The following is a 26,022-nucleotide window of genomic DNA, read 5'->3' as shown; positions in this document are numbered from 1 at the left end:
CTATCCAAAATTTCAAAATACATTCGAATGCATTGAGAGCCGAACTAAACACACGTACAGGTTCTAAATGGCCATTTAGACCTCTCAAAATTGACAAAACTCCGAAAAAGGTTCGTTTTTCCAAAAGTCAACTTCGGGTCGAACCTTTTCACTTATAGCCCATATTCTTACCAAAGTTGCCAAAATCCGGTCTAGACACCCTGGGAAGCATATCAGCAGTCCCCTCGGGTCAAAAGTGAGCTAATCAATGCTCAAAAACAGGCAAAAACATCGAAAGAACTAAAACGACCAAACGGGTCGTTACACATAAACTGTAGCCAACATGGCTTAAAATGAAAAGCGTGGGACTCTGCCCAACTATCACTCAAGTCTGTGAAGCCTCTAATGAAGTACTGAAAACACTGAGTGTCTGTAAACACTGAATGATTGTAAAGTAATAATAATTCCCCAAAAGAAATAGCGATCACCAAATAGCTGATATGAGAATCCTAGCGAGCAGATCCGCTGTCCTGTAAGTCTGTACCTGCATCGTGAAGTGCAGGCCCTCGATAAATAAAAGGGGACGTCAGTACATTTGAATTGCACTAGTATGTAAAGCAACTAAAAGAAAGAAATGGTGTCACGACCCAACCCGAGGGCCATGACAGGCACCCGAAGCTAACCTACCGAACATCTCTTAAGATACTTCTCATAATCATATCTAGGTGGACCATAAAAGGTAACCCATAAATATCATAATCTGTAAGGGTATGAGTCCACAAGTTAAATGCACATCTATATAATCTGCATCAACTATACCCATATGCACAAGCCGACAAGGCTGACAAAAATAATATATAAAAATATGAACCGATAAGTTTACAGAACATCTAACTATATACATATGTCTACGAGCCTCTACATGGAGCGTATAGAATCATCAGAATGGTATAGGACCCCGCCATGCCCATATATACATGAAAGAATAGTACCAGCTGAACTGTATCTCTTGAACAAATAGAGCACTCCTGTATAATCACTGATGAAGCAGCCTAGGGGTCTGGTCCGTCTCCCTGTCTACCTGCAGGAATGAATGCAGCGTCTACAAATAAAAAGGACGTCAGTATGAATAATGTACTGAGTATGTAAGACATGAATAATAACATAATGAAAATATGGAAGAAACATGAGATAAGAGAAATAACTTGTACATCTGATGGCCTCTTAAGGCAGATATCATGCATGCTTAGCTTTAAAAAAAAACATTTTCATACATACATATATAATATAAGTGTTAGTGTTGCGGAACATGCAACCTAATCCATATATCATATCATCTCGCATCTCGGGTAACATCATAGCGTACCTACTGCAGTGGTGTGCACATCTACGTGTCGTACTCGGCCGACTATAGCGCGGCTCGGTGTGAGAAAATACATACATATATATCAAGCATGCATGAGAGCCCAAATAAAACGTTACCACTCTATCGGAGTGATGTAAGGTCTTTAAACCTCCGATTTCTATTATGGAATCATCATCATCGCTATATCTCACCTTGAAAGAACAATTACCATAAGATGAGATCAACAACAATGAATAAAATCAATAACCATGGAACAAGCTCAATAATACCATGAGAACATAAAAAATGATAAGCTTTGATATATCTATAAATGGAATCACCATCATCATAGAGAACATTTATCAACAATATCATAAGAACCTTAAGAATCATGAACTTCTAGCATTTTCAGGAATAGGGACTTTATGGATATCATGTGTAAGTTCACAACAAACGAATCATGCCTTAATAAAAAAAGGGTTAGCCTTAACATACCTTTACGTCTCCTTAACTACTTAACATTCTCCTCCCAACCTCTCAAATCTACATTCAAGAAGATTCACACTAAGGTTAAGTCTTGAAAACACTCATAAGTTCAAACTAGAGTAACTAAGGAGCTAGCAGAATTTGGACAGCACTTCCCCTATTTTGTCTACTTCTACCAAATTCTAAAACAACTCCCAATCAACAATAACAACATCCACAATACCATAATCAAGCAATTATATTCAATTTAATCTTAAATTGATCCAAAATCCCCTTTCAAGTTCAACTCATAGCCATCAACTTCAATTCCCTATTTTGTGTCTTCTTCACCATGATTCTTTTCCTTCCCAATAGTTGCTAAACCTTTAAAACAACTTAATCATATAGATAAGATGAAGAAAATACCTTATAATAGAAGAATTTCATCGCACTCAACTTCTTCCAAGACCAAGTTCATCACAATATTGCATAGAAGCAAGGATTATCACCTTCCATGGATTATCTTGGAGTTTTTGATGTTTGATATTCTCTTTTAATGGTGTGGAAGGTTTTGGAATGTTGGAGAACCTTTAAGAACTCTCTAATTATGTGGGGAGAGAATTGTGGAAAGTAAATGTGAAAAATGGGATCTTTTGGAACTTAAAAAGGGCTGAAAACCACCCCATCGCCCCGTGTTGCAGGGAGTATGCGGCACCACATACTTAATATGCAGCCGCATACTCCCTCCACAACATGGGGTGGTGCTGGGTAGTAGACTCAGCCAAAATGGCAAGTTTTCGGCCAGTATGCTGCACCTCAAACTCAGTTTGCGACCGCATACTGGTCCACAATATATTTTTGAAAAGGTATTTCAAAGGGATACAACTTTCATCTTTTTGAAGTTCTCAAATTCTCAACGAATTTTCACGAAATCAAGCTAGAAGGCAGACCTTCCATAAACTTAGTCGATTATATCGAATCTTATGCACCTCACTATTCGCCTTGATTCCAAAATAACTATTTCCACCCAAACTCATCCAGGTAGTACTTCACATGTCTAAATGCCACATACTACTTATTTAACACATCCACACCTATTCTAAATTTACGAAGTGTTACATTGATGTGTGGCCAACACGCATGGCTTGCTGCTTTGAGCATTTTTTGTGATGCTCATAACCTCTTGCTCCAATCTCCATTTGGCCTAATATTTATATGGATGGAAAGGTATTTCCACATACTACAACTTTTATTAACGACACTTTTTCAAATTCCCAACTAATCAAAGGGTTACGATTGTTCGAAGTAGGCCTCTCGGCCACTTTTGCAAAAAATTGAAACCTTCTAAATTTCATTTTACTTTCTTAATACGAGTCGTACCATAGTCTGAGGACCCGAGGTGTTACATTTCGGGTGTTCACCCAGTCTTTCATTTTTCAATACTAAAGAAGTACCATTCGGATGGTTCTTATATCATTCGGTTGGATTCGATTTTGCTTGATCAGAATAGCCGATAGCCAATCAGGATAGACAGGTTCAGAAGTTGAAGTCGAAAGAAATAGCTTTAGTGAAAGTACAATGGAGGCATCATCCAGTTGAGAGGGATACTTAGGAGACTGATTCTGATAAGCGATCTGTTATACCCTATTTTAACCTAAGTCAAAATAGTTTACAACATCCCGGTAATTCCGGAGTTATTTAAAATTAAGGAGTCGCCACCTAATTAATTATGGTGAATTAGGGTACCTACGGTTAATTAAAGTAATTATCTAAAGTTAACTCTGTTTTAAAATCTACGAAACCAAAAGATCTGAGTAAGGGTTCAACTAACCTAGAGGGAAGGTGTTAGGCATCCTCTAAGATCCATTAACAATGGTTAACCGACCGAACATAGGGTTGATTAGGCTAAGTGTAAATATAGTGTTGTAGAAAGAAAATAACTTTATAAATGTTGTTAAAGTTATAAATATAATAATGCCATTTAAAGTAAGACTTGTCGAAAATATGATAATTTGCATAAGAGAAGATTTTAAAATACTATTTGAAGTAGAACTCATGAATGTTGCTAAGGTTTTGAAGAAGGAATATAATAATGCTATTTAAGAAATGCTTGTAAATATTGTTAATGCTCAAATGGAAATACAATAGTGTTATTTGAAATAAGATTTGTAGTAGATATAGCGATTTGCATAAAAAGGAAAACGTTAAATACCATTGAAAGTAAATTAGAAAAAAAACGTAATGATTTGCATATAAGTAATAGATTTTGACAAATTTGAACTTTGACTAAAATAGTAGTAATAAGATGGATGCAAACTAAATCTAGCTTTGCTTTTATAAGGATGTGAATTTCTTTCTCTTTATTTAACTATGTTTGGCTAAAAATATGCATAATTTGAATAAACCTTATGAATGTTTTACAAAATATTCTTTAGTTCCTATTTGCGTGTTAGTGGCGTTTTAAAATTTTCAAGATGACAAGAAGAAAGTATGACTCCTTTAACTCTAAAATATGAATTTATACCATCAATTATTCTAGAAGTAAATATTATGGATACTATAAAAGAAGAAAATGAATCTTATGGGATTAATTATTAATTTTCCTTAAATTAACTACCCGTTACTAAAACTATATCCCACTAATTTGCTAAAGTTCATCCAAATTAACAAACAAAGCGTTAGCCATACGACACAATTAAATGCACAAAACAAATGAAATAGAAGAGCTAATGAGCTAAATGGGCTCAGCCCATTTTTAAAAAAAACTGTTGTGACCAGACTGATGCGGCTGTTTGCTATTGGGCCTCGGCCCAGAATTTCATTTTTTCATTTCTTGGCCGCGAATAGGGGCTGGACAGAGAGGACGGATCGCGTTAGGCTTTTAGACCAACACCGAATTCGGGAGAAGAGCGGGTCCCTTGGACTCGTATGCAGTGGTCATGCATAAAGATGAAAGAAAAAGATTAGTATGTCCGTCAATAAATAAGGTTAAACATATATAATGTAAGTTCGAGACAAATCAATAAATTATGTATATATTGTGTATATCTAGGTACATCTCGTGTATACATACATATATTTCATAAACAAAATAGCACATGGTGCACACGTATGCATCAGTGGACTTTATGTGTTATTCACCTGTTCAATACAATATACCTCAGGCGATATCAGTACTAATTGGAGATATTTCATGGTACATTTGCAATAGTTCAAATTATGCGAGTTCACACTGGTTGACGGTTAAGATTGGCCAAGGTAACTCAACAATCATCTATGATTCAAACTTGTAATGATATTGTTCCATATCCACTCAAGCAAACATTAATGACTTGGGCCTTTACTACTGGTGTGAAATTCTATTATTGGCTAGTCACATTTAATCTGAGTAACGATAGTAATTCAAGTTCAAAATCAGACCAGAAACTCGTATGGCATCAGTCCTATCTAGATGAGAGAAACAATAAGGACAAAAGAGATTAACAGCATATCCTGAGGATTATACTCAGCACTAACCATATCCAGACTTAAAACAGATAATTTATATTAGTGTAGGCTAGCAGAACATTGCAAAGTTCTGGTTCAATACTAATCGTGTTCAACTCATGACAGTCGATTATGGCCATATGAACTAGTGTGAACCTCAAACCAACCCTTTAACCTTGACCAGATTCCATTTTATCAAACAGCCATGGCGATGCAAACTAGAGGATATTACAACCAAACAGACAAGCCACTATCGCCTGGTATTAACCAAATTCAACTATGCAGCAATGACATGGTAGAATAACCTAAGTCTCAAACTAGCCATTCAACAACAATTCTATCATTTTAGAAGCACAGCCACGACCTTATAGACCCGCATAAATCTTAAATTGGTCAAGCCAGCATGAATCATATCAATTTACACAAGCAGCTACGACATTGTCGACTAATAGAGATTTCAATTAACCAACATCAATCGTAATAAACCAACTACCAGCATCTTGGTAGGGCTAATTAGGAATTAGAACATGCATAACACTATTTAACTACCAGCAACATCATGGTCAATCACCAAGTAAGCATAGGACTTACACTAAACAGAATCGAACTAAACTTAACTATCCACAGAGAATAACTCATATTAACATCAAATGGAAATCTTAAGCCATATTTCTAGTTAATCACTGGGCATACTAAATGAGTATCAACCAAATGTAACTTCCTACTTTATGACATCGAACAACAAATTTTAGCAGAACACTCGACTCAAAACTGAAAGCACTGCGAACAGCAAACGAAGAATACGAACACGCGTCAAAATCGAAGCGAATCAAAAATGGGAGGGAATCGCACTGACCTTTTTCAAGTGCAGTGAACTGGGCTGCGGGGTTTTCGGCGTCGAATTTACTCTCTCGTCAATGAATTAGATTCAGACCTCGACCAAACGAATCATAAACCTTTGTGACAACTAAAGTACCAGTCCGAGATTGAAAAACAAATAAAGGGTCTTAGAGTTAAAATATACCGATATTGTGTTTTTGTCGGATTCCCCCAATATTTCAGGGGCGTATCCCAGATAAAAAAATCGAAATTTCAAAGTGGCTCCCAAAAAAAAATCCCCCTTTTGCAGAATGTTCAAGGCCTTTTTATAGCCTAAAAGTTCTAGGTTTTTGTTTTTGGGCGGGATCTTGAAACTTAAAGTTCCGAAATCTGGTCAAAATTGTTTTGAAATTCGAACGTTGGATGGGTTTTGGACGAGTTTGTGACCCATCCACGTGACTTGGTCAGATTTCCTCAAAAGGACCGATTTTCTCTGGTCTTGATGAAGCTGTTGTGTTTGAGGCGAAAAAATGGAAACCCTTTTTCTCTGTCGATGATAGAGCAAACGTAGGGAATCAGATATAGGGACGCTTTGTATGGAAATGGCAAGGCAAAGCTGTGAGGGTGAAAGGGGTCTGTATTTTAGCTGAAAATGGAGGAGAGAGGGAGGAGAGACGAGAGAGAGAGACGAGGGAGAGGGGGCGGCTGAAGAGAGAAAATGAGGGATTAGGTTTTTCTTTTTTGTTCCAAAGGGCTGATGAAAGGAAAATTGGGCCGGGTCGGGTGAGTTTGGTTGGGCTGGACCGGGTAGGGGAATAGGGTAATGGGTATGGGTTGTCACGAATTGGGCTGGTCTTGTTAATCAAAGTATGGGCTGATTGAATTAATGAATATTGTGCTAGTATCTTGGGCCATTAACTCAATGAAATTCCTCTTCCATATTAATTATCTTTTGAGCTTCTAATTTAATAACTAGTACAATATACACTATGTAAAGGCGATTAATAATTAGTATGTAGAAAGTAAAGAATTTAATAAAGTAAAATTAATTTAACAAGTACACATCCTGAAACGAGATGATGACGAACCATTTTTGAAAGTTGTGATAAAGTAATGCTAAAAATGTTAATAGTAGAATAGTGAAAATTAATAATAGTGAAAATAAAGTGTTTAGCTCGTCAATAAATTTAGAAGTTCGAGGAAATAAATTAGAATAAAGGAGGAACAAAATAGGGTGTCAACACGATCCAGATATCCCCAGTTTTTTGAGGATCCAGGTATCTTTCTATCTTTTACCGTTTGAGGACGAACGCTGTTTTAAGTGGTATCTGATGTAACGACTCGCTTAGTCGTTTTGAGCTTTTTACAGTATTTTCCACAAATAACCCTCCTCATAGTTTAATTTTAATATTTATGATTTGCGGGGATGAGAAGCGTGATTCCCGAGGCAGTTGGGCGGGTTTTGATTTGGTTTTAGTGGAATTTGAGTTTTCTAAGCGAAGGAAATGGAAATGTTTGGCCAAATTCAACATCGAGGGTAAATGCGTCATTTTGAATGTTTCATTGATTCCACTAGATCTAGAATGTGATTTTTTACTTAGTCGAGCCTTTGGTTCGGGTACCGAGGCGTTCAGGTGTGATTGGGGTCATTGGTTGGAACGTTGAGTTTTTGATGTTTTGGACTTGACCTTGGTCAACACCGGCTCAAGATGACCTCGTTTGGAAAATCCAAGTGCATGAGTGAGTTCGTAGCGTGGTTTAATAGAAATGCATATTTTGTTTGTGTCTGGAGAATTTCGAATAAGTTTCGGGTGTTTGACCAAAATTCTGGAAAACCAAGAATGTTTGGTTTCTAGCTGTTGCTGGTTTCTTTGTTCATGTAGAAGGCTTACATTAGCGAGCAAGGGCTCGCGTTCATGAAGAAGGAATAGGGTCGGGGCCAGGTTGGTTTGTCCCATCGCGATCGCGATATGTCGGGCTGAGTTTGGGTTGCATTCGCGTTCGCGAAGAACAAAATATGCATGGACAGAATAAAAACCCCCCATTTCATGTTTCACCTTCCTAAACCCATTTTAGAAGTTACAAAGCTCGGATTAGCGCTATTTGAAAGTTTCTTCATTGGGGTAAGTTCTAAACCTTTATTTAAGTGATTATTAATGATTAATGATTTCTTCCATTTGTTTTTGATTCTAATCATGATTCTTAAGTAGTAAATTGAGGGTTTCCATGGAAATGGGTTTTGATGAGATTTGTGGAATTGAAGGATCAATTGGGATTAGAAATTCTCGAATCTTAGGATATTGACTATCTAGACTATGAGTAAGATGATTTTAGACTTAACTTCCAGTTTTGCCCTTGTGGACGCGCGGTTACCTTTTTGGGTTCATTTTTGGGATTTGGACTAAAACATAGCAATATGGGCATTGTTGGGTTCGTATGACCTCGTAGAGTACTAATTTGACTAGGTTGACCCTGATTTCATGATAAATTACCATTTTGAGCTTCGGGGATTTTGGTTGACTTTTTGGGCCCAAATTCCTTGTATGGCTTTATGGGTATCATTAGATTCGTATTCTCATGTAGATATCGTAATTGAACAGATTGGGTTCTTTCGGAAGCTCAAAGGAGAGGAAAGGCCACGGAGTGACTCTTCGACTTCGTATTCAGGCAAGTCGAGACTTGCTAGACCCTTTATGTAGAGTTATGTGTTGGTTTATCTAAATAAGGAGCGTAACGGGAAATTTGAGGTCCCATACTCGTGAGGTGACAAGTACTTGTGCAGGTACCGGTGTATTTGTATGGGTAAATAAAACCTGAACTAAATATGAAATGATGTCACGACCCATTTTACTAGGACGTGCGGGCACATATCATTCCCACCACGATAAGCGAACCCTTATCCCAATATAACCAATTTAAGTAAAGGCGGAAGAAATAAATATAGAATAAGTCTCAAATCATCCATATAAGATAAAGTACGAAAATACTAAATACAACCTCATAGATCTGGTCTAATTCATACAAGAGCACTAAATAAATACTACTAGTCTGAAGGATGATAAAGTCTCATAATACAACTGTCTCGAAATAAGAGTAAGACAAGTAAGTAAAGGAAAGAACATCCGGGCAGCGGCCGTCATCGTGCTCACCCTGGAATGACTCTACAGTAGCCTCGCCAATCAACCACGAGGGAAAAGAGTGGAACCTGTCTAATACTCTGCATCCATAAAAGAATGCAGCAAGCGTAAGTCAGTACAAACAACAGTACTGGCAGGTATCATAGGCCGACGAAGTATAGTTAACATAATTCAGACAATAAAGCAAGATAAGCAGGTAAATCAACAAGTATAAGTCAAACTTAATCGAAGCCAAGTACACTTCATCGCCTAAGTAGAGCATCTAAACCCAAATGTGCCAAGTCTCAATATGTCCAATCCGAAACCAACATCATAAGTAAAACACCAAGTCATCTCAATATAAGCCATAGTCCAATGCGATGCAATAATGTACGAATGCAATGTTGTGTAATGCCGTGTACACATGTACTACGGACGAAAATATCGACATCTCGGCAGCACAACCCAAGGTGACTCGCGAAGTCTAAGTTCCACTCATCCCGGATCTTTGCCCAATAGATAGACGAGACCTCGGATGTTTGCCCATGGGGGGTTCTCACCGGCACCACCCTGGGGGACCCGCAGAGTCCATGCACTCACTCAATCCACGATTCCGGAATGAACATCGAATATCGAACTCTCACGTCACTCAAGTAAAAATCGAGCCCAGCTTATCACAGTGTTTCGTCAAGTATTATCAAGGTATCACCAGTGTATCATGAATGGATGAGAATGCCTGCAATGCATGTGTCAACATCAATAATCTGATCAATATCACAAGTACCAACATGGGTACGCCAATAACATATCAATGTCACAAGTACCAACATGGGTATGCCAATAATATATCAGTGTCAAAAGTATCAACTTGGGGACGCCAACAATATCAGGATCACAAGTACCAACATGGGTACGCCAACAATATTAGTGTCACAAGTACCAACATGGGTACGCCAACAATATCAGGAAAGATTACACAAGTCATATAGAACTCTATCCTCGTATCAATATCAACAAGTAAGGTACTACAGTGTCACAATCAAGATGGAACAACAGATTCCAATATCTACTAATAACACGTGGCATCAAGTTAACACAATAGAACAAACAAGTCATAACACAACAGGGTGGCTTGCCCCAATCACGCAACAAGGCCCAACCTAAGATAATATCCAAACCAACATCATACCCGAAGGTTTATATGCTTTCTCCGATAATATCATCTAAATATATGCTTCACTGCACGAAGTCTCACTAAGGGTAAGCCATAACCTACCTGGATGGCCAAACAGCAAACACCGACAATCACTCTTTTGCCTTCCCCCTCCGCTGAGCCTCAAGATCAAAGAAGTCTAGGCATATTCGAAATCTAGATTAGAAATCATGAAGATTGATACCTATATTGCTATCATTCAAATTGGGTCAAAACCAAGCCTAGAATTTGGGGAAATGGGACCCACAAGGGCAAAACGAAAAATTCAGGGGTAAATTATCTAATTAAGCACTAGGTGATCAAAACCCATCAACTAATTGCTAAATTAACTCAAGGACTCATCTAATTTCGAAATCCAAGTAAAACCCCCATTTTGGGTATAAATCCTAACTCTTAAATTCAAGAATCTCACACTAATAATGGAAGATATTTGATTAACAACCTTAGATATATTATAATCTAGCATAACCCAATAAATTTCATGATTAAAAAGCCTAGAAAGAAGAACTCATAAAAACTCTCTTTTAATCCACAAGTTCTTAAAGAAACTAGCACATTTTATAGATTTTCCTATGTTGATTAATGGAATAAGGAATGGTAATGAAGATGTAAGAACTTACCACAATGATTCTCCCCCAAGAAATGCCTTGAAATGCTCCTAGAAGCTCAATTTCGGAGTGGGTAATGAACGAAAGACTTAGGGCCTTTTAAAAAGAAAATTTGGTCTGTCGGCCTCTTCCGTGGGCAGGCCAGCGCTTTAACGCTACCGCTTTGGCTGTTCGACCAGCGCTTTAGCGCTACCGCTTCAACGGTTCGGTCGTGCTTTTGCGCTCACTTCCGCGCTACCCCTTTGGCGCCAAAGCGGTCACCAGACACCAGATTTTTCTAGCATCTTCCAAACTTGAAATCGACCCTCAGAACCATCTCGGAACCTCCCGAACACAAACCAAATATGTAGATATACATAAAAACACGCTACGAACGCACTTATGGCCTGAAATTCCCATTGGAGGCCTCGTTGACCGAGTCAATCCCGATACCTCAAAACTAACTCTCCAACCCAAGTCCCAAAATGCACCCGAGTGCATTAGGAACCGAACCAAATATGCACACAAGTTCTAAATAACCATCCGGACCTCTTGGAATCGACGAATTTTTGAAAAAGGTTCGTTTACCCAAAAGTCAACTTTGAGTCAACTATTTTTCGCTTTAAGCCCAATATTCATAAAAAGTCACTCGAATCAAATTTAAACACCTCGGGAAGCAGGTCAATGGTACCCTCGGGTCAAAAGTGGGCTAATCAAGCTCGGAAAAGGGTCAAAAGTGTCGGAGATGTAATAACGATCAAACGGGTCGCTACAAATGTGGTGAAAATTGTGTGTTTAGCCTTCGGGCCATGAGGAAAGGTGGATAAATCCTTGTAGGTTGGTAATTGCTATTTATTTGGGTATGATGGCCACTATTGATCGAATAATTGTGAATTATGATTTGATTTGCATTCATCACTCCACATCTCGTCTAAACTATGAAAAGAACATATACACTTGCTATTGTGCATTTGCATGGTGTATGCATATTTATGATATTGATGACACTGGATTGATGAAATACGAGAAACGGGCCCGAGAGGCCAGATATTGGATATGGTACATGGATGGAGTGATGATGATATTATAGCCAAAACGGATGAGACACAATATGATCTAGGAGATCTAGTATACCAGGTAGGTATATGTACCTCAAGAGTCCCTCATGGGTCACGTGAAACCTACTATAGGAGCGTGTATATACGGGTACATATGGCCATTGCATTGCATATTATTCACTTGCATTTGCATACATTCCTTTTTATCACATATCAATTATACTTGGTTGCCTTGATTTTACGTCATTTGTGCTTAAAGGATACAAAGATGGGACCTTTATGCTTGTACTTGTCATAACTAATATAAAGGTGGGATCTTTACAATTATAATTACCTTAACTGTCGAAAAGACTGAATATTTATGGTTATACTTGGAAAGAAACAGACTATATGAGCTAATCGAGTGTACCCACCTTCCTTGTTTGTTGAATGCCTATAACATGTGGACCTTGAAACTAACAAAGAAAGAAGTGGAGTATCGGAAGTACTAACCCTCGTCATCACTATATTTAGGTCGGTCAACGATGTTGCTAGGTACACGTGCTTTTCATACTCACTCTAGACTTGCTGCACCTTTAGTGTGCAGGTTCGGATCTGGATACCATAGTTGATCGAGGTTCGTAGTTCCTTGGAGTTACTTCTTGGAGTTAGGGTGAGCCGCTAATGGTTCCACGCGCCAGAGTCCTTCCTATCTTTACTTTCTGTCTTTTAGTACTTCAGATAGTATTTATGCATTACTCAAACTTGTATTCGTATTAGTGGCTCTGTTCTTGTGACTTCCAGATTTTGGGGACTGTTTAAGACTTAGACCTATTTTCTATCTATGTATTATTAAGACTTAAGTACTTTGGGTTGTTTTGACTTTATTTCTGCATTTACTTATGATTATATTGACTTGTATGGTTTGGAGTTTCGCCTAAGGGTTGGGTTGGGAGCCCTCACGACACGAATGGTTTTTTGGGTAGTGACAAAAACATATTTTCCATATACAATTACAAATAGATGTAGAAATATTTAAAGTCTTACGGCAAGTCTTTGTAGTTGCTATCAACACTGAACCTTTTTCAGTACCACCTTTTCCACTCATGTTAGTGAAAAAATTCATGATTCAAAATTCAAGAATTTTTTTTTTGGCTCTGATACCATCGAAAAATTAGAGGAAAATGTTTGTTTTCATTACCATTAGTCCATATATACATGTACAAGAATTTGTTATTCTAGGTAAGAAATTCTACACCTCCTAAGAAATGTAAACATCTAAACTTGAGTTTATATTTTATTTGAATCTCCTAAATAATATTAAAAACTTAATATAATATTTTCACAAATCTCAAAAAATATAAACATACCTAAACCTTCAATGTAATATTTCTTGTATATCATTTAATAAACTGTTTTTGTATGGTTAAACTCTATTGGCATTCATCCGAGTAAGAAAATGAATACAATTACAAGTCTACCTTTTTTTTTTTTTTTTTTTTTTTTAACAAAAAGGTTAAATAAAAAAAAGAAAGAAAAGAAAAGGACAAAAAGTAGATGGGCTGTGGGAAATTGATGTACGTAAATGTAAGCGTAATCTAATGCATTAATGGGGTCAATAAAAATCCTTGTCCTTTCAGGTTTTTTTTTCCAAGAATTACAATACTCCATCCGATCCACATTATACGGTGTTTTTAGCTTTTATCTTTAGTTAAAAATAAATAGCTTTTTTTACATAATCAAGAAGGTTTTAATTTTTTTTTTCTTCTGAATATACCTTATTCAGATAAATGAATTTTCATATAACTAAGAAATCATATTAAATTGGTAAAGTTTAATTAAGGTAATTTAGTGAAAACAGTTGCTACTTTCTAGGGGTAAGTGATTTTCTTAAGGAGTGCACCCAAACTAGAAACACCATATAATATGGATAGGAGGAAAAAATAACTTAGATAAACTCCATCCTTAAATGTAATAATCTCTATATGTCAAATTCATGATGATAATCTAGCATTTAATAAAAGGTTGTGTGGCTTCACCCCGACCGTGTTTGGATGAGATTGACCAACTTTTTATTTATTTCATGTTTGACCCCGATAGCTTTTAGACCTTATAAATTAGCTCCTTGAGTCTCTTTTGGTCATTGTAGTGTGTGTACACTTCATGCAACAGTCTACTATTTATTCCAAGGGAGAGAAGAGACTCTACCCTTCTCTTCACATAATAAAAATGGGTAGAAAGATTGAGATGAAGAAAATAGAAGAGACAACGAAACGTCAAATCACATTTTCCAAAAGACGTAGTAATTTAATGAAGAAGGCGGAAGAGATTGTTGTTTGTTGTGACATTGACGTACTGTTTGTCGCGTTTTCACCGTCTGGTCGGATCAGTATATTCTGTAGTCAAAAGAGGTATCACATTTAAGATTTTGACAAAATTTGTATGAACATTTAGTTATGTTAATTATTAATCTATTAAACGATTAGTTTGATTTTTATTTTTATAATTTTACCTTTGTAGTATTGAAGATATGCTTCGGCACTATATAAATCTTTCAGTTGAGAGGAGATTGACGTACATGAACTTCTCCTAAATTTTCTTGAATTGAATTCTTTTATTTAGCTACTAGTAACTTATTGTATTAACTTATGAGTTCTTTTTTTTTTTTTTGGTTGGGGTCAGTCACATAGCGGATGTTCAGGTATTCCTTTACTCTATTACATATAGATGTATTTGCAGGATTTTTTTTTATTTTCTTAAATTATGCAGGATATTTTTATTTTCTTAAATTATGTCTATTCTTTCCATTAATGTGAATCAATTTGGCTAATTTTAAAATGAATACTAAATGAACTAAAGTTTGAAATTCAAATTAATAATTCAAAGAACTTGAAAATTCTATGGAAATGGAATCCTCACAATTACGAAATATGAAATGATTTTTAACTAGTTTTAATTGGTTAAAGACATCAAGTTTGACTTTTGATTGTAAAAAGTTAAAATGTGCATAATTGATAAAGAGTTATAATAAAATTTAATTACGGGGATCAATTTTGCCAAGCAAGTACTTATTCATTTCATTATTTTTTTTGGAATATAAATGAAGAAAAAGTTGGAAAAACTGAGGCAATTGAACCACATCAACGGAGATGTTAGCAAGTTACACTTTCTTGAAAAACAGTTTGTATCTCTTTTCATTCTCTCACTCGTTTTTTTTTTCTTTCTATAATTAATTTATTGTCTCTCATTATTTATATTTTATTCACTCTGTAGAGTTGTTTCTGTCACCCATCATCGTTATTTGAATAGCAAAACTTATGGTCGTGTTGGGCCAAGATATGTTTTGCTTAGAGAGGATTATTATAAGCATCATTAGCTTTCCATATGCAATTAAATCATCTAATAATTTATATTAATACTCGTATTTAAGGATTAGAATTAATAAGTTCAAAAGGAGTGAAGTAATGCACCCAGTACCAAGGGGTGTGGTGGCATTGGAGGAGGTATGATTTTTATTAAGGGGTCCATCATCTACTATTCATAAAAAAAAAAATGGATCTTATACAATGTAATTTTTTTACAAACCCCCCTCCGCCCTTCTAATTTCACAACTATGTGGTGGGATGATTGGCATTCTCCACTCATAATCAGAGGTTTCGAATTTCAGCCCTTGAAAACTTCATGGTAGGCACACTTTACTCCTTTAATGGGCCCATCCAAGACAATTTTTAGTTAGTCAGTGGCTAGTGGACTACATGTATAAGATAGTTTTAAAGAAAAGAACAATGAGTGTTATAACACAATATACAGACATTATGAGTTCATTTGGATTAGCTGATTGAAAGTAGTTGATATGTGTTAAGTTTTAAATCATAATTTTTGGTACTAAAATTGATTTATAAATAAGTAGCTATTGTTTGGGTTGAAATATTGAAATTGATATAAAAATAAATGTTTATAAGAAAATTTTCTATCAAAATGACTAATATATCCTCAAGTTTTACAAAAATTGTATATTAAAAAGTATTAATATAATATAAGGAGAATAATGAAAACGAAAATGAAATACAGAGATATTTAGGAGTTCTATTTTGGATAGAGTATTTGGAATTAGAAAAGATATTAGGGACAAAAGATGAAAACCTATAAATTGATTTAACCAAATTAGAATGTTGCTTCTAAGATGAGAACGCTGATATCAATTGATAATTTGACTGATACCGAATACTTATTGACTTTTAACTAATTTTAAATAAACACTAATCTCATAAGTGCTTTGACTGATACCAAATAGTTAATTAATACTCTCCCATATCAGATTTATTTATAATAAAAGATTCTCTATCCAAAACTTCATTATAATAACTATTTCAGACCAAAAATATATGAAATCCAAAGCATGAAAAACAAATCTATTTTGACCTGAAAAAAATACAAAGTAGCCCTTATACTTTAGGATAGTGTCACATAAGTCCTTTCAAAACTTTTAAATATTCAGATAAATTAAACTTTGACTTATAATCATTTATACCTTCCATTAGCTTTAATCATGAATATCGTTAAAACAAAATATTATAGTTGATATTTGTTGACAGATATTAAAATCTAAAAGGAAAAGAAAAGTACTTTTAAATGAAGAAGGAAAATCAGAAAATATTTTATGAACACGTGTGAATTGAATTTTATGCTAAACGATAGTATTAAGAACTTTTTTTATCACCCTCTTATAGTAACATATTCCCCATCGTATACTGTCTCCAGAAAGAAAAGAACTCTTAATTTACAAGAGTATATAGGTGTTGCACCATTTTGATTTATCACAATGTTAGATCCTACATAACTTGAGTTATTTGTATAAAGTGAAATTCGCTCTCACTAATGAATTAAATTCTCTCGTGATCCATATATGGCTGCCTTTGGATGTTTCAACCTATTGCTGCTGTTTTAATTTCTACAGGGTTGAGGTGAGCACAACTTTAATTTCTCTCTTATCTCTATCACTATGGGTCTGAAAGAGTTGACATTTTTTTTAATAAAAAAGATTCAAACTCAAATGCTATATTTATTTGAGATTCCTCATAAGATACTGCGTCTGATCCAAAATATTAGTGTTTTTGTTCAAAATGTTTTGACTTTTTCGAAAGATAAGTTTTTTTTTTTTCAATCTATCTTTACTATTCTAATTAATATTGTGTTAATTAAGTGAGACATTGAAGTAGAAACTATAATAGTCTAAACGAAATGTTAAATATTCTAGAGTCAATGAGGAAAGTTGATAAAGTCATTTAAACTTATAATTTTTGATGAAGAATTTCGAGCTACAAATCAAGAAGAGTACATTGGAATTGCAGATTTTAGATGCTAACATAAGGTAATTTGATTTAATATCACAAGTGTTTCCTTTGCAGTAGTTTTTCTTATGACATCATTGGTTCCATTCCATTTATATTTAATTTATACAATAAACATTAATTTTCTTGTTAAATTTCTTGCAGGGATTACGAACCAAGCACAGACCAAGAGCCTTCTCTTCATCAACTCAATTGGTGTGAGAGGAACTTGCAACAATCTTTGAAAAAAGTCATGGCTAGAAAAGTTTGTATTACTTTCACAATTTTACTTATTTAATTAATATATTCGGTTATGAAATCACTTTGATTGAGAAGCAAGCGATGATGTCATAAGTCAAACAAGCGGGTGATATGAGAATCCTTCATTGCTTCGACGAGCTGGAATGACGTGGAAGTGAAAACCCTAAAATTTAAACCCTATCCTTCATTGCTACTCACCATCTAATTTATGGAGCAAATTTGGGTATTGCTTGGCATATTATAAGCGGATGAGTTATAGTTATAATTAGCTCAAATGTGACTTCTTTGCTCGGTTTTGAGACAATTTTAAAAGAATGCTTGATAGAGACTATAAAGCTAGGGATAAAACCTTTCTTTCATGACCAAATTAATATATGCAATATTCGTGAAATCAACTCTTTTGTTCAATAAAATTTTGATTAATGTCAAATAAAATGAATTTTGATCAGATGGAATTGGAGAAACCAGGCAAGATGGATGTTCACTTGGATGCACAACAACCAGCTCCTCAGGAGTTTGATACGTGGATTAATCCATATAGGTCATCTTTTCACATTTTATTTTTTAAGAAAATTTCTCTCTCATTTTCCCTTTTAGGTTCACATAGTTTTTCTTTAAATAAACATCATAACTACTCATTTTCTCATCGAAAATAAATCTTTACCTTTCAACATTGATTAAAAAAATTAAAATGCTTATAACACAAATATTTGAAGTATTATTCACATCTTGTAAAATGATAAAGAATTGCACTCTATAGTGATTCTGTTCTAGTTCGGTTTTTGATAAAAAATAAATAAATTGTAAGATCTTGTCTTAAGTAGTTAAAATCGACTATTAAACATTATATAACGCGTGTTTGATATAAGATGGAGGCAATCCTTCATCTGCATCCTCATTATTAGTATGTGTATATTATTATTCTAAAGAGTCCGGGTGATTGAAATTTTTACAAAATTGAAATATGTAAATGGAAGAAGTCTCACGTGTATATAGTCATCACTCTTTTGTCTATACTAATATTATTATAATTTTTATATTATTGTTGTTATTCCTGCAGTACAAGTATTCAAGGGAGCATGTTTCAAGATTGGATAGACAAAGGAAAGAGAGCATTAGGTAGGTCTAGCAATTACGCATATAACGCTCCCTATGCAAGTTCTTCACAGTGTGAGAATATATCATTATCTCCAATCCAAAACCCATCTTATATCTCAATGCAGGTAATACTTTTCTTTAAAATGCAGTAATTAAGATTTCCTTAAAGAGAGCGAGACATCTTCTTTAACTTACATATTATACTTGGCTGAACAATAGAGCGAGCAACAAAACATGGTAGTAGATGTCCAGCAGAATCCAACACAAGCATTTGAGCAATCAGAGGTACAATATTCTTGGGCATATTATACCTTGTTAATTTTGCCTTTGTCATTAAGGGTGTGTTTGGTATGGAGGAAATAGTTTCTGAAAAATGTTTTTCAATTTTCTCATGTTCGGTAGGACAAATATTTTGGAGAAATATTTTTTAGAAAAACAAGTTCCTTAAAAATTAGAAAAATGACTTCCCTAATGGAAGGGGAAAACAAGTTTTGTATCCATATTAATTTTCTCCTCCTCACCCAAGACCCACCTCACCGTCAACACCCCCACTCCCATAATTTCACCCCACCACCCACCCCATAGTATTTGTCTAGATTATATACAAATATTTTTAGGATAATATCTTTTGCTTATGTACCGAACACAAGAAAATAAGTAAGAAGCCCATTTATTTTTTCTCAAAACTTTTCAAGAAAATATTTTTCATGGGAAACATTTTCCTGCACACTGAACACACCTCAAGTCTAAACTAATTAAGCCATTTTGCAGACACAAGTGACTTTTGGTGAAAGTATTGGCAACTCTATCATGGACTTCTGGCATAATCTTTGCACTTCTACAAGGTTTCTTTTGAAACTTGATTCCACAAACTGACAAGTACATTCATACATTTAATTGTTGTTCGCAAGATAGTACTTCATCTGTTTATAAAAGAATGATGATATCAGAATTATAATGGTCAAAGCATCTAAACTCGTCAAATGATTATTAAAAAAACAATTCAAAGAGTGATAATGTCATAGAAAATGAGATAGAGGAAATACATTTATTTGTCTCTGTTTGTGTTGGTTTTGTTCTTGTTTTACATTAAATGAATTCTAATTATGCTTTCGTTTTGCTAACTTAGGCCTATCTCCGGTCCACTCTCCACTATGGGTACACAATCAAATAATCTCTCCTCATTTGAGTTGGAGTATGCCCATTCAAATTGGAGTATGAACTTGAATCATAATAACAACAATCACATCATTCAACATAATGATCATTCTTCAGTTCAAAGTGATGCAAGAGTTCCTAATGTTAATGGAAGTAACTATTCCATGAAGGTTAGCTCAAGGCACCATTCTTATTATGATTGAGTTAATTAACCTCATTATAACGAATTCATTTATTTCTTATATTAGTCCGACAAATACTCATTTAAATGTTTTGTTACATCAGGAGAATACCATAGGAAACAATGAATATTTCATTGAAAAAACACATGACAATGATTCATGGGAATGGGATGATGATTTTCTCAATGAGACTTTCAGTGTGGAAGACTTCAGAAATTTGGATTGATCAACCAATGACCAATAATCTTTTCAATCTTCATTTATATCTGTGGTCCAGTTAAGTAAGGATAAATAAACATAGCTGGACTCCTAATGTTTTAGCTTTTCTATTTTATTTTATTACAAGAGATCTAAATGTACGTAGTGTGGCCTATATATGATAAAGTGAATAACAAAATCGGCCTAACAATGTCAGAAAATAAATTTTTGAGATACCTATTGATGTGTATTGCCCAAACAACACTTACAATGAGGACAACCTAATAAATTTTTACATTTAGAATATCCAACATATGTTTATATTGAATTTCATGAAGCCAAATATATTTTAATGTTGTTTTTTTACCTTCTTCCTGAGCTACCATAGAATCCTCTTCATTTTTCTATTTTTAATTTTTTAAGATCTGTATAACATGACTTTTATACACTATTATACATTACATATACATCCTTATACATTCTTATACATTATATATTCACTGTATAGATAATGTATATATAATGTATACGAGCACTATTATGCATTACATACATATTACATAAACATCCTTCTAAGCTATTATATATATCTATATATACACATTATATATATAAAGTATAAATAATGTATATGATTTATATAAGCATGCATAAATAATGTATATGTATAACAATGTGCCCACACCGTTTCTACAAGTATTGGGAAAGCATTCGAAGAGGCAAGCAACCAACGTCCCACATTCATTACAGAAGAGTAATGGAGCTTCTTGGCACTTCTCAATCCACACCTCCGACCAACGTTTAGGAATAGCCATAGGAATCAGTACTATCCTCCTCGTACTGGTGGAAGGACAAAATTGCTTCTGATATTTTCATAAAAAAATTATAGCCCAATCAAGTTCTGTGGTTTGGAAAAATTATGTGGCTTGAAATCTGTGAAATCGGAACGAAAGAGTAGTCTGTTAGACATGCCTCGAAATCAGACCCTAGAAGGAAAATGGAGGATTTCAAGTTTCCATGAGTGAGCATTGACACTTGATAGATGCAAGTAATGTCCTGAGCCACATCTTCTACTATTTTTAGACATGAAGTCCAATGAAGGGGTCTTGACCTTGTTGATCTTGAACCTCCACCATGTCATTTCTTATCATTGCACCAGTTGAACTTCGATCGTCTTCTTTTCGCGAGATTTAACCTTAGAATTATTATCAGTCACAATAATGGTTGGACCATTCGTACAAATGTACTACGAAGTAGTGCACATGCAATTCTTCACGGTGTCTATAGGGGTACCATCAAAGCTAATTAGGCTATGAGCAGTAGTACCAACAGTAGCACGTGAGGGATATAGTCAGAATCATCCCCAACAACATGGACAAAAGAAGGTACGTTTGATGAAGTAGTGGCTTCACTAGGGCTATCAGCTGTGGCATTAATAGATGGTTCCTTGCAGCTGATATGCACATCGATAAGAAAATCGCTTTGAATAGCTATAGGAGATGTAACAACAATTTGAATAGTCCTTAACGATGTAAATGGATTTTAATAGAGGAGAAGGATACAATTCGCTTGGTGCAATTTGAAGGTGAGTGGAGGTTGCCTGTCAATGGCGGTAATTTTCAACCAGCGGATATAAGGCGACAAACAATGGTGTAAGTGGTGGTCTGTGGCGGGATGATTACGAATAGAAAAAGAAAAGAAAAAACGGAATATCGCTCAGAGACTAGGATTTTACAAAAGCATGGCTAAATGGAAATAAAAGAGCAATTGGGAAATATTTAGTGTTGAAACGTGTTGTTGCCTGCGCGTAGGGCCGTCCCCCACTCCCGTCCCGGGGCGCTAAGGGGCTTTTGTTTTTGGAACAGACGGCAATGTTTTGCTAACGCCTCAATGCTGTGTTAATATTAATGAAAACCCTAATATTGTTTTATGACTTGTAATAATCTCCAAATAAAAATACATCAACTAAAACCAATTTTTTTATGCGATGCAAGGAATTAAATAAATGGTAAGAGAAATCCTCTAAAATTTGCTTCAATCTTCAATCCCCAATGGTTGATGGATTCTTGCTCCCAATGCTTGAAAATTAGCGAAAGATGACAATAATTTCCTCCCAGTCTTGATTTTATAGTTCTCCAATTTTTTCAAATCAAAATATGACAAGAACAACCTCAGATTTGCAGATTTGTAATTCTGATCAGTTTTTGAGTTTTTCGTAGTTTTCCCAATTTGGATTCTTTTGACTATTTTTTAATCCAAACTTTTTTCCAAGCATTTAAAACTTGAACTATATAAAATAAATAATGATAAGTGCACTATTTTTATTCATTAACACAACCAAAAGTCAACTAAATAACATGTAGAAAGTGGTAAAATACCGACTTATCAATTATTGATGGGGATTATGATAATAACAAGTGGTACAGATGAGTTACTGGTACTATATGAATAAAATCAAGTAACTTGCCCGGCACAAAATATATGCTACTAAAATGGTGAAAGCTGGACGGACTTTGAATTAATTTAAAACAAAGATGCATCATCAAATTGTTTACATAAATATAGCTAAAATTGAGTTGTGAGAACATGACAACAGTTGCGGCAGAAATTACTTTAGCAGTTGGATTATTTGGGGAACGATAAATAAAGAAGCAAGAATAATTGCCTTATGCTAGTAAACCTTCCATTCAAGTAACCACCAAGCATATTTACCATAAGCATACAAGACACATTATTTTGGGATGAAAAAACTTCAAGAAGGATTGATAAAAAATAATACTTAAATAGAAGGAGCAATAACTACTAGATTTATTCATCAGGAGATTTGGTATGACAAAGCATAGTCATGTTGTTGGCGAGCTGGAATTGTTGCACATTCTTCATTGTCTAGTTTGAGGGGATATATATAATTACGTATGCATGTGTAAAAAAGTTTGTATAGAATGATTGTCATCACAAGCAAATGATGTTTTGAGTGGCGCCTTCCGAAGCACATGCACAGCTGTAATAGTATGTGCATGTGTTTAAAGGGTTGCTACTAAAAGGACTGTTAGCCATCGTAGGTTAGCCGTAATTAATTGAATGGGTAGGTAGAGACAAGCTTTTTTGTATTTATTTATTTACTTTGCACTTTTCTATATCTAAACCCTAATTGTGAAGTCTCTCTCGAGTTAGAATAGACATCTCTGACATTTAATGACAACCTAGAAACACGCACGCGTCAATTTAGGGAACTCATGAACAACTGTTGTAGTACGTGTAACAGTTGCTGACATCTCCCCAATATACCTAGTACCAAAAAATACACGTCAGGGCACATGAGAACAACCTTCATACATGACAAATTAAAGTATACTACAACGATAAAAGTTGAACATTGTCCGCAAGTTATGAAATAAATAAAAATGAGGAATTAGTAAAGCATATGATTAGCTAAGAAATACATCTAAAACCTAAAAAAAACTCAATCTAGATAATCTAAATATCACTCTGTCAACTATCTCATTTTAGTCAAATCTCCAAAATTTGCTTATTTTGAAAGTACTTCTTTTCATATGGAGTTCAGAAGTACTTTAAGAGAGTAGCAGTTTGTGTTAGATCAAATCATTTGACAGAACATTTTGTCAGTATTAGAAAAAAATTGATCGACCAATCTTTCGATACAGAAGTTTTCATCGTCAAAGTACAAAAACAAAATGACATGTAAAGATTCACCTTAAAATTAGTACTCCCTCTATCCCAACTTATTTGATGTAGTTTGATTCGGCACAGAGAAATATAAAGACATTTGAATGTGGTCTTAAACATGCTAGTAATTTTAAAACTTGCGGTCTAAAATATTGTCCTGCTACAAAGGTTTCTCATCAAGAGTGAAATTAAGAACCCAAAATTATACTATTTTCAAATACAGAAATATGTCATTCTTTTTGGACACAAACTAATAAGGTGAAGGTTTTGAGATGGACCCTGGAGTCTAATGGGTTCAAGTTGAGCTGGACTAAGACGGAGTACTTGGAGTGCAAGGTCAGTGACTCACAAGGCATATGTGTAAATGAGGATCGATGCACAAGTTATCTCTAAGAGAGGAAGTTTCAAGTATCTTGGGTCAATATTCCAAGTAAATGGGGGAGACTGACGATGATGTTACACATAATATTAGAGGGGGAGGGATGAAATAGAGGATCACATCCAATGTCTTGTGTGATAAGAATGTTACAACAAGACTTAAGGTAAGTTTTGTAAAGTGGTTGTTAAACCAGCTATGTTGTATGCGGCAGAGTTTTAGCCAATTGATAACTTGCACATTCAGAAAATGAAAGTGACAAAAATGAGGATGCTGAGATGAATGTACAAACATACTAGGAGAGATAAGATTAAAAACGAAGATATTCAGAACAAAGCGGGAGTGGCCTCCGTGGTGGACAATAAGAGGGAAACGACACTGAGATGATTCGGGCATGTGAGGAGGAGATCATAGATGCCCCAATGAGGAGGTGTGAGAGGTTAACTATGTGGGTCAAAGGAGAGGTAGATTTAGGCCTAAGAAGTATTGGAGAGAGGTGATTAGACAAGACATGACACACATGTAGCTTACCGAGGATATGACCATACATAGGATGATATGTAGATCGAGGATTAGGGTAAAAGATTAGTAGGTAGTCGAGCATTGTCTAGTTTTCCTTATCATTAGGGTAGAAGGTTAGTAGGTAGTCGAGCATTATTATTATTAATATTATTACGCTTCTATTATCTTATTCTTTAGTTTTTATTATTACAAGTTGCTTCTTTTACTTGCCTACCGTATTTTTTGTTGTGGCTACTGTTCGTTTCTCTATTATTTTCGACATGGCTTCTTTGCTATTGTATTTCCTTTTCAAACTTGTTTTGAAATGCTTTACTTGAGCTAAGGGTCTATTCAAAATAATCTCTCTATCTTCACAAGGTAGGGATAAGATCTGCATACACACCACCCTCCCCAGACCCTACCTGTGGGATTACACTGGGTATGTTGTTGTTGTTGTTGTTGTTGTTGTTGTTGTTGTTGTTGTTGTTGTTGTTGTTGTTTATTTACGTAAAATTCTTTAGCCTCTCAGGCGTTTCAACTTGTTCATGTTTATGTACTTGAATGTTGGTGTGGTAACTACTATTGTAGGTAAACTCCATGTCTCCGCCAAAGGTAACTGATCGTTCCAATGATCCTGAAAGTCAATAGTATATGCTCTTAAAATATCCTCTAAGATATAGATGACTGACATAGACTACCAGTGAATTTACGGGTGAAACCCTGTGATAAGATCAAATTGTGTCATGACACATTTTCACTAAGTAGTGCGGGCACCTACCTTTTCCACCTCGGTAGGCGAACCCTTATCCTAACAATCATAAAACATAAATAAAGCAGAAGAAGATAGAATAACGTAAGTCTCATGATAATAATATAAAGAAATGCGAAAGTAATAAGAATCCAACCCCTGTATCTGATCTGGTGATACAAGAGCATCTACCAAATACTAGAAGTTCGAATAATACATAAGATCTCAAAAGATGTGTCGAAATGAAAATAAGACATAAATAGTAAGACAAGTCTTTGGGAAGAGAACATCCTCAGGCTCACCCTGAATAGACTCGGCAGCAACCTCGATAATCAGCCACGAGGGGTAGAAGTAGATCCAACCTGGTACTCTGCATTCATAAAAGAATGCAAGAAGTGCAGGTCAGTACAAACAACGAGTACTAGTAGGTATCATA

At 35.0% G+C, this 26,022-nt stretch overlaps 2 protein-coding genes across 2 annotated transcripts; both read left to right on the top strand.

Moving 5' to 3' along the window:
* Nucleotides 1-4,887: 4,887 nt before the first annotated feature.
* LOC132061180 (agamous-like MADS-box protein AGL15) lies at nucleotides 4,888-15,828 on the top strand. The gene is made up of 5 exons (XM_059454037.1): nucleotides 4,888-5,047; nucleotides 14,197-14,458; nucleotides 14,568-14,621; nucleotides 14,730-14,748; nucleotides 15,154-15,828. The coding sequence occupies exons 1-5, from the start codon at nucleotides 4,888-4,890 to the stop codon at nucleotides 15,274-15,276; spliced, it is 618 nt and encodes a 205-aa protein (XP_059310020.1). The 3' UTR covers nucleotides 15,277-15,828.
* LOC132061179 (uncharacterized) lies at nucleotides 15,512-20,594 on the top strand. The gene is made up of 10 exons (XM_059454036.1): nucleotides 15,512-15,550; nucleotides 16,877-17,011; nucleotides 17,357-17,418; nucleotides 17,543-17,642; nucleotides 18,088-18,179; nucleotides 18,699-18,861; nucleotides 18,956-19,021; nucleotides 19,508-19,581; nucleotides 19,866-20,064; nucleotides 20,180-20,594. The coding sequence occupies exons 1-10, from the start codon at nucleotides 15,512-15,514 to the stop codon at nucleotides 20,300-20,302; spliced, it is 1,053 nt and encodes a 350-aa protein (XP_059310019.1). The 3' UTR covers nucleotides 20,303-20,594.
* Nucleotides 20,595-26,022: the final 5,428 nt, after the last annotated feature.

This window comes from Lycium ferocissimum, chromosome 6 (genome assembly GCF_029784015.1).
Source record: "Lycium ferocissimum isolate CSIRO_LF1 chromosome 6, AGI_CSIRO_Lferr_CH_V1, whole genome shotgun sequence".
Classification (NCBI taxonomy): domain Eukaryota; kingdom Viridiplantae; phylum Streptophyta; class Magnoliopsida; order Solanales; family Solanaceae; genus Lycium; species Lycium ferocissimum.
The sequence above is the reverse complement of the archived record's forward strand: the minus strand, read 5'-3'. Positions and strand labels throughout refer to the sequence as shown.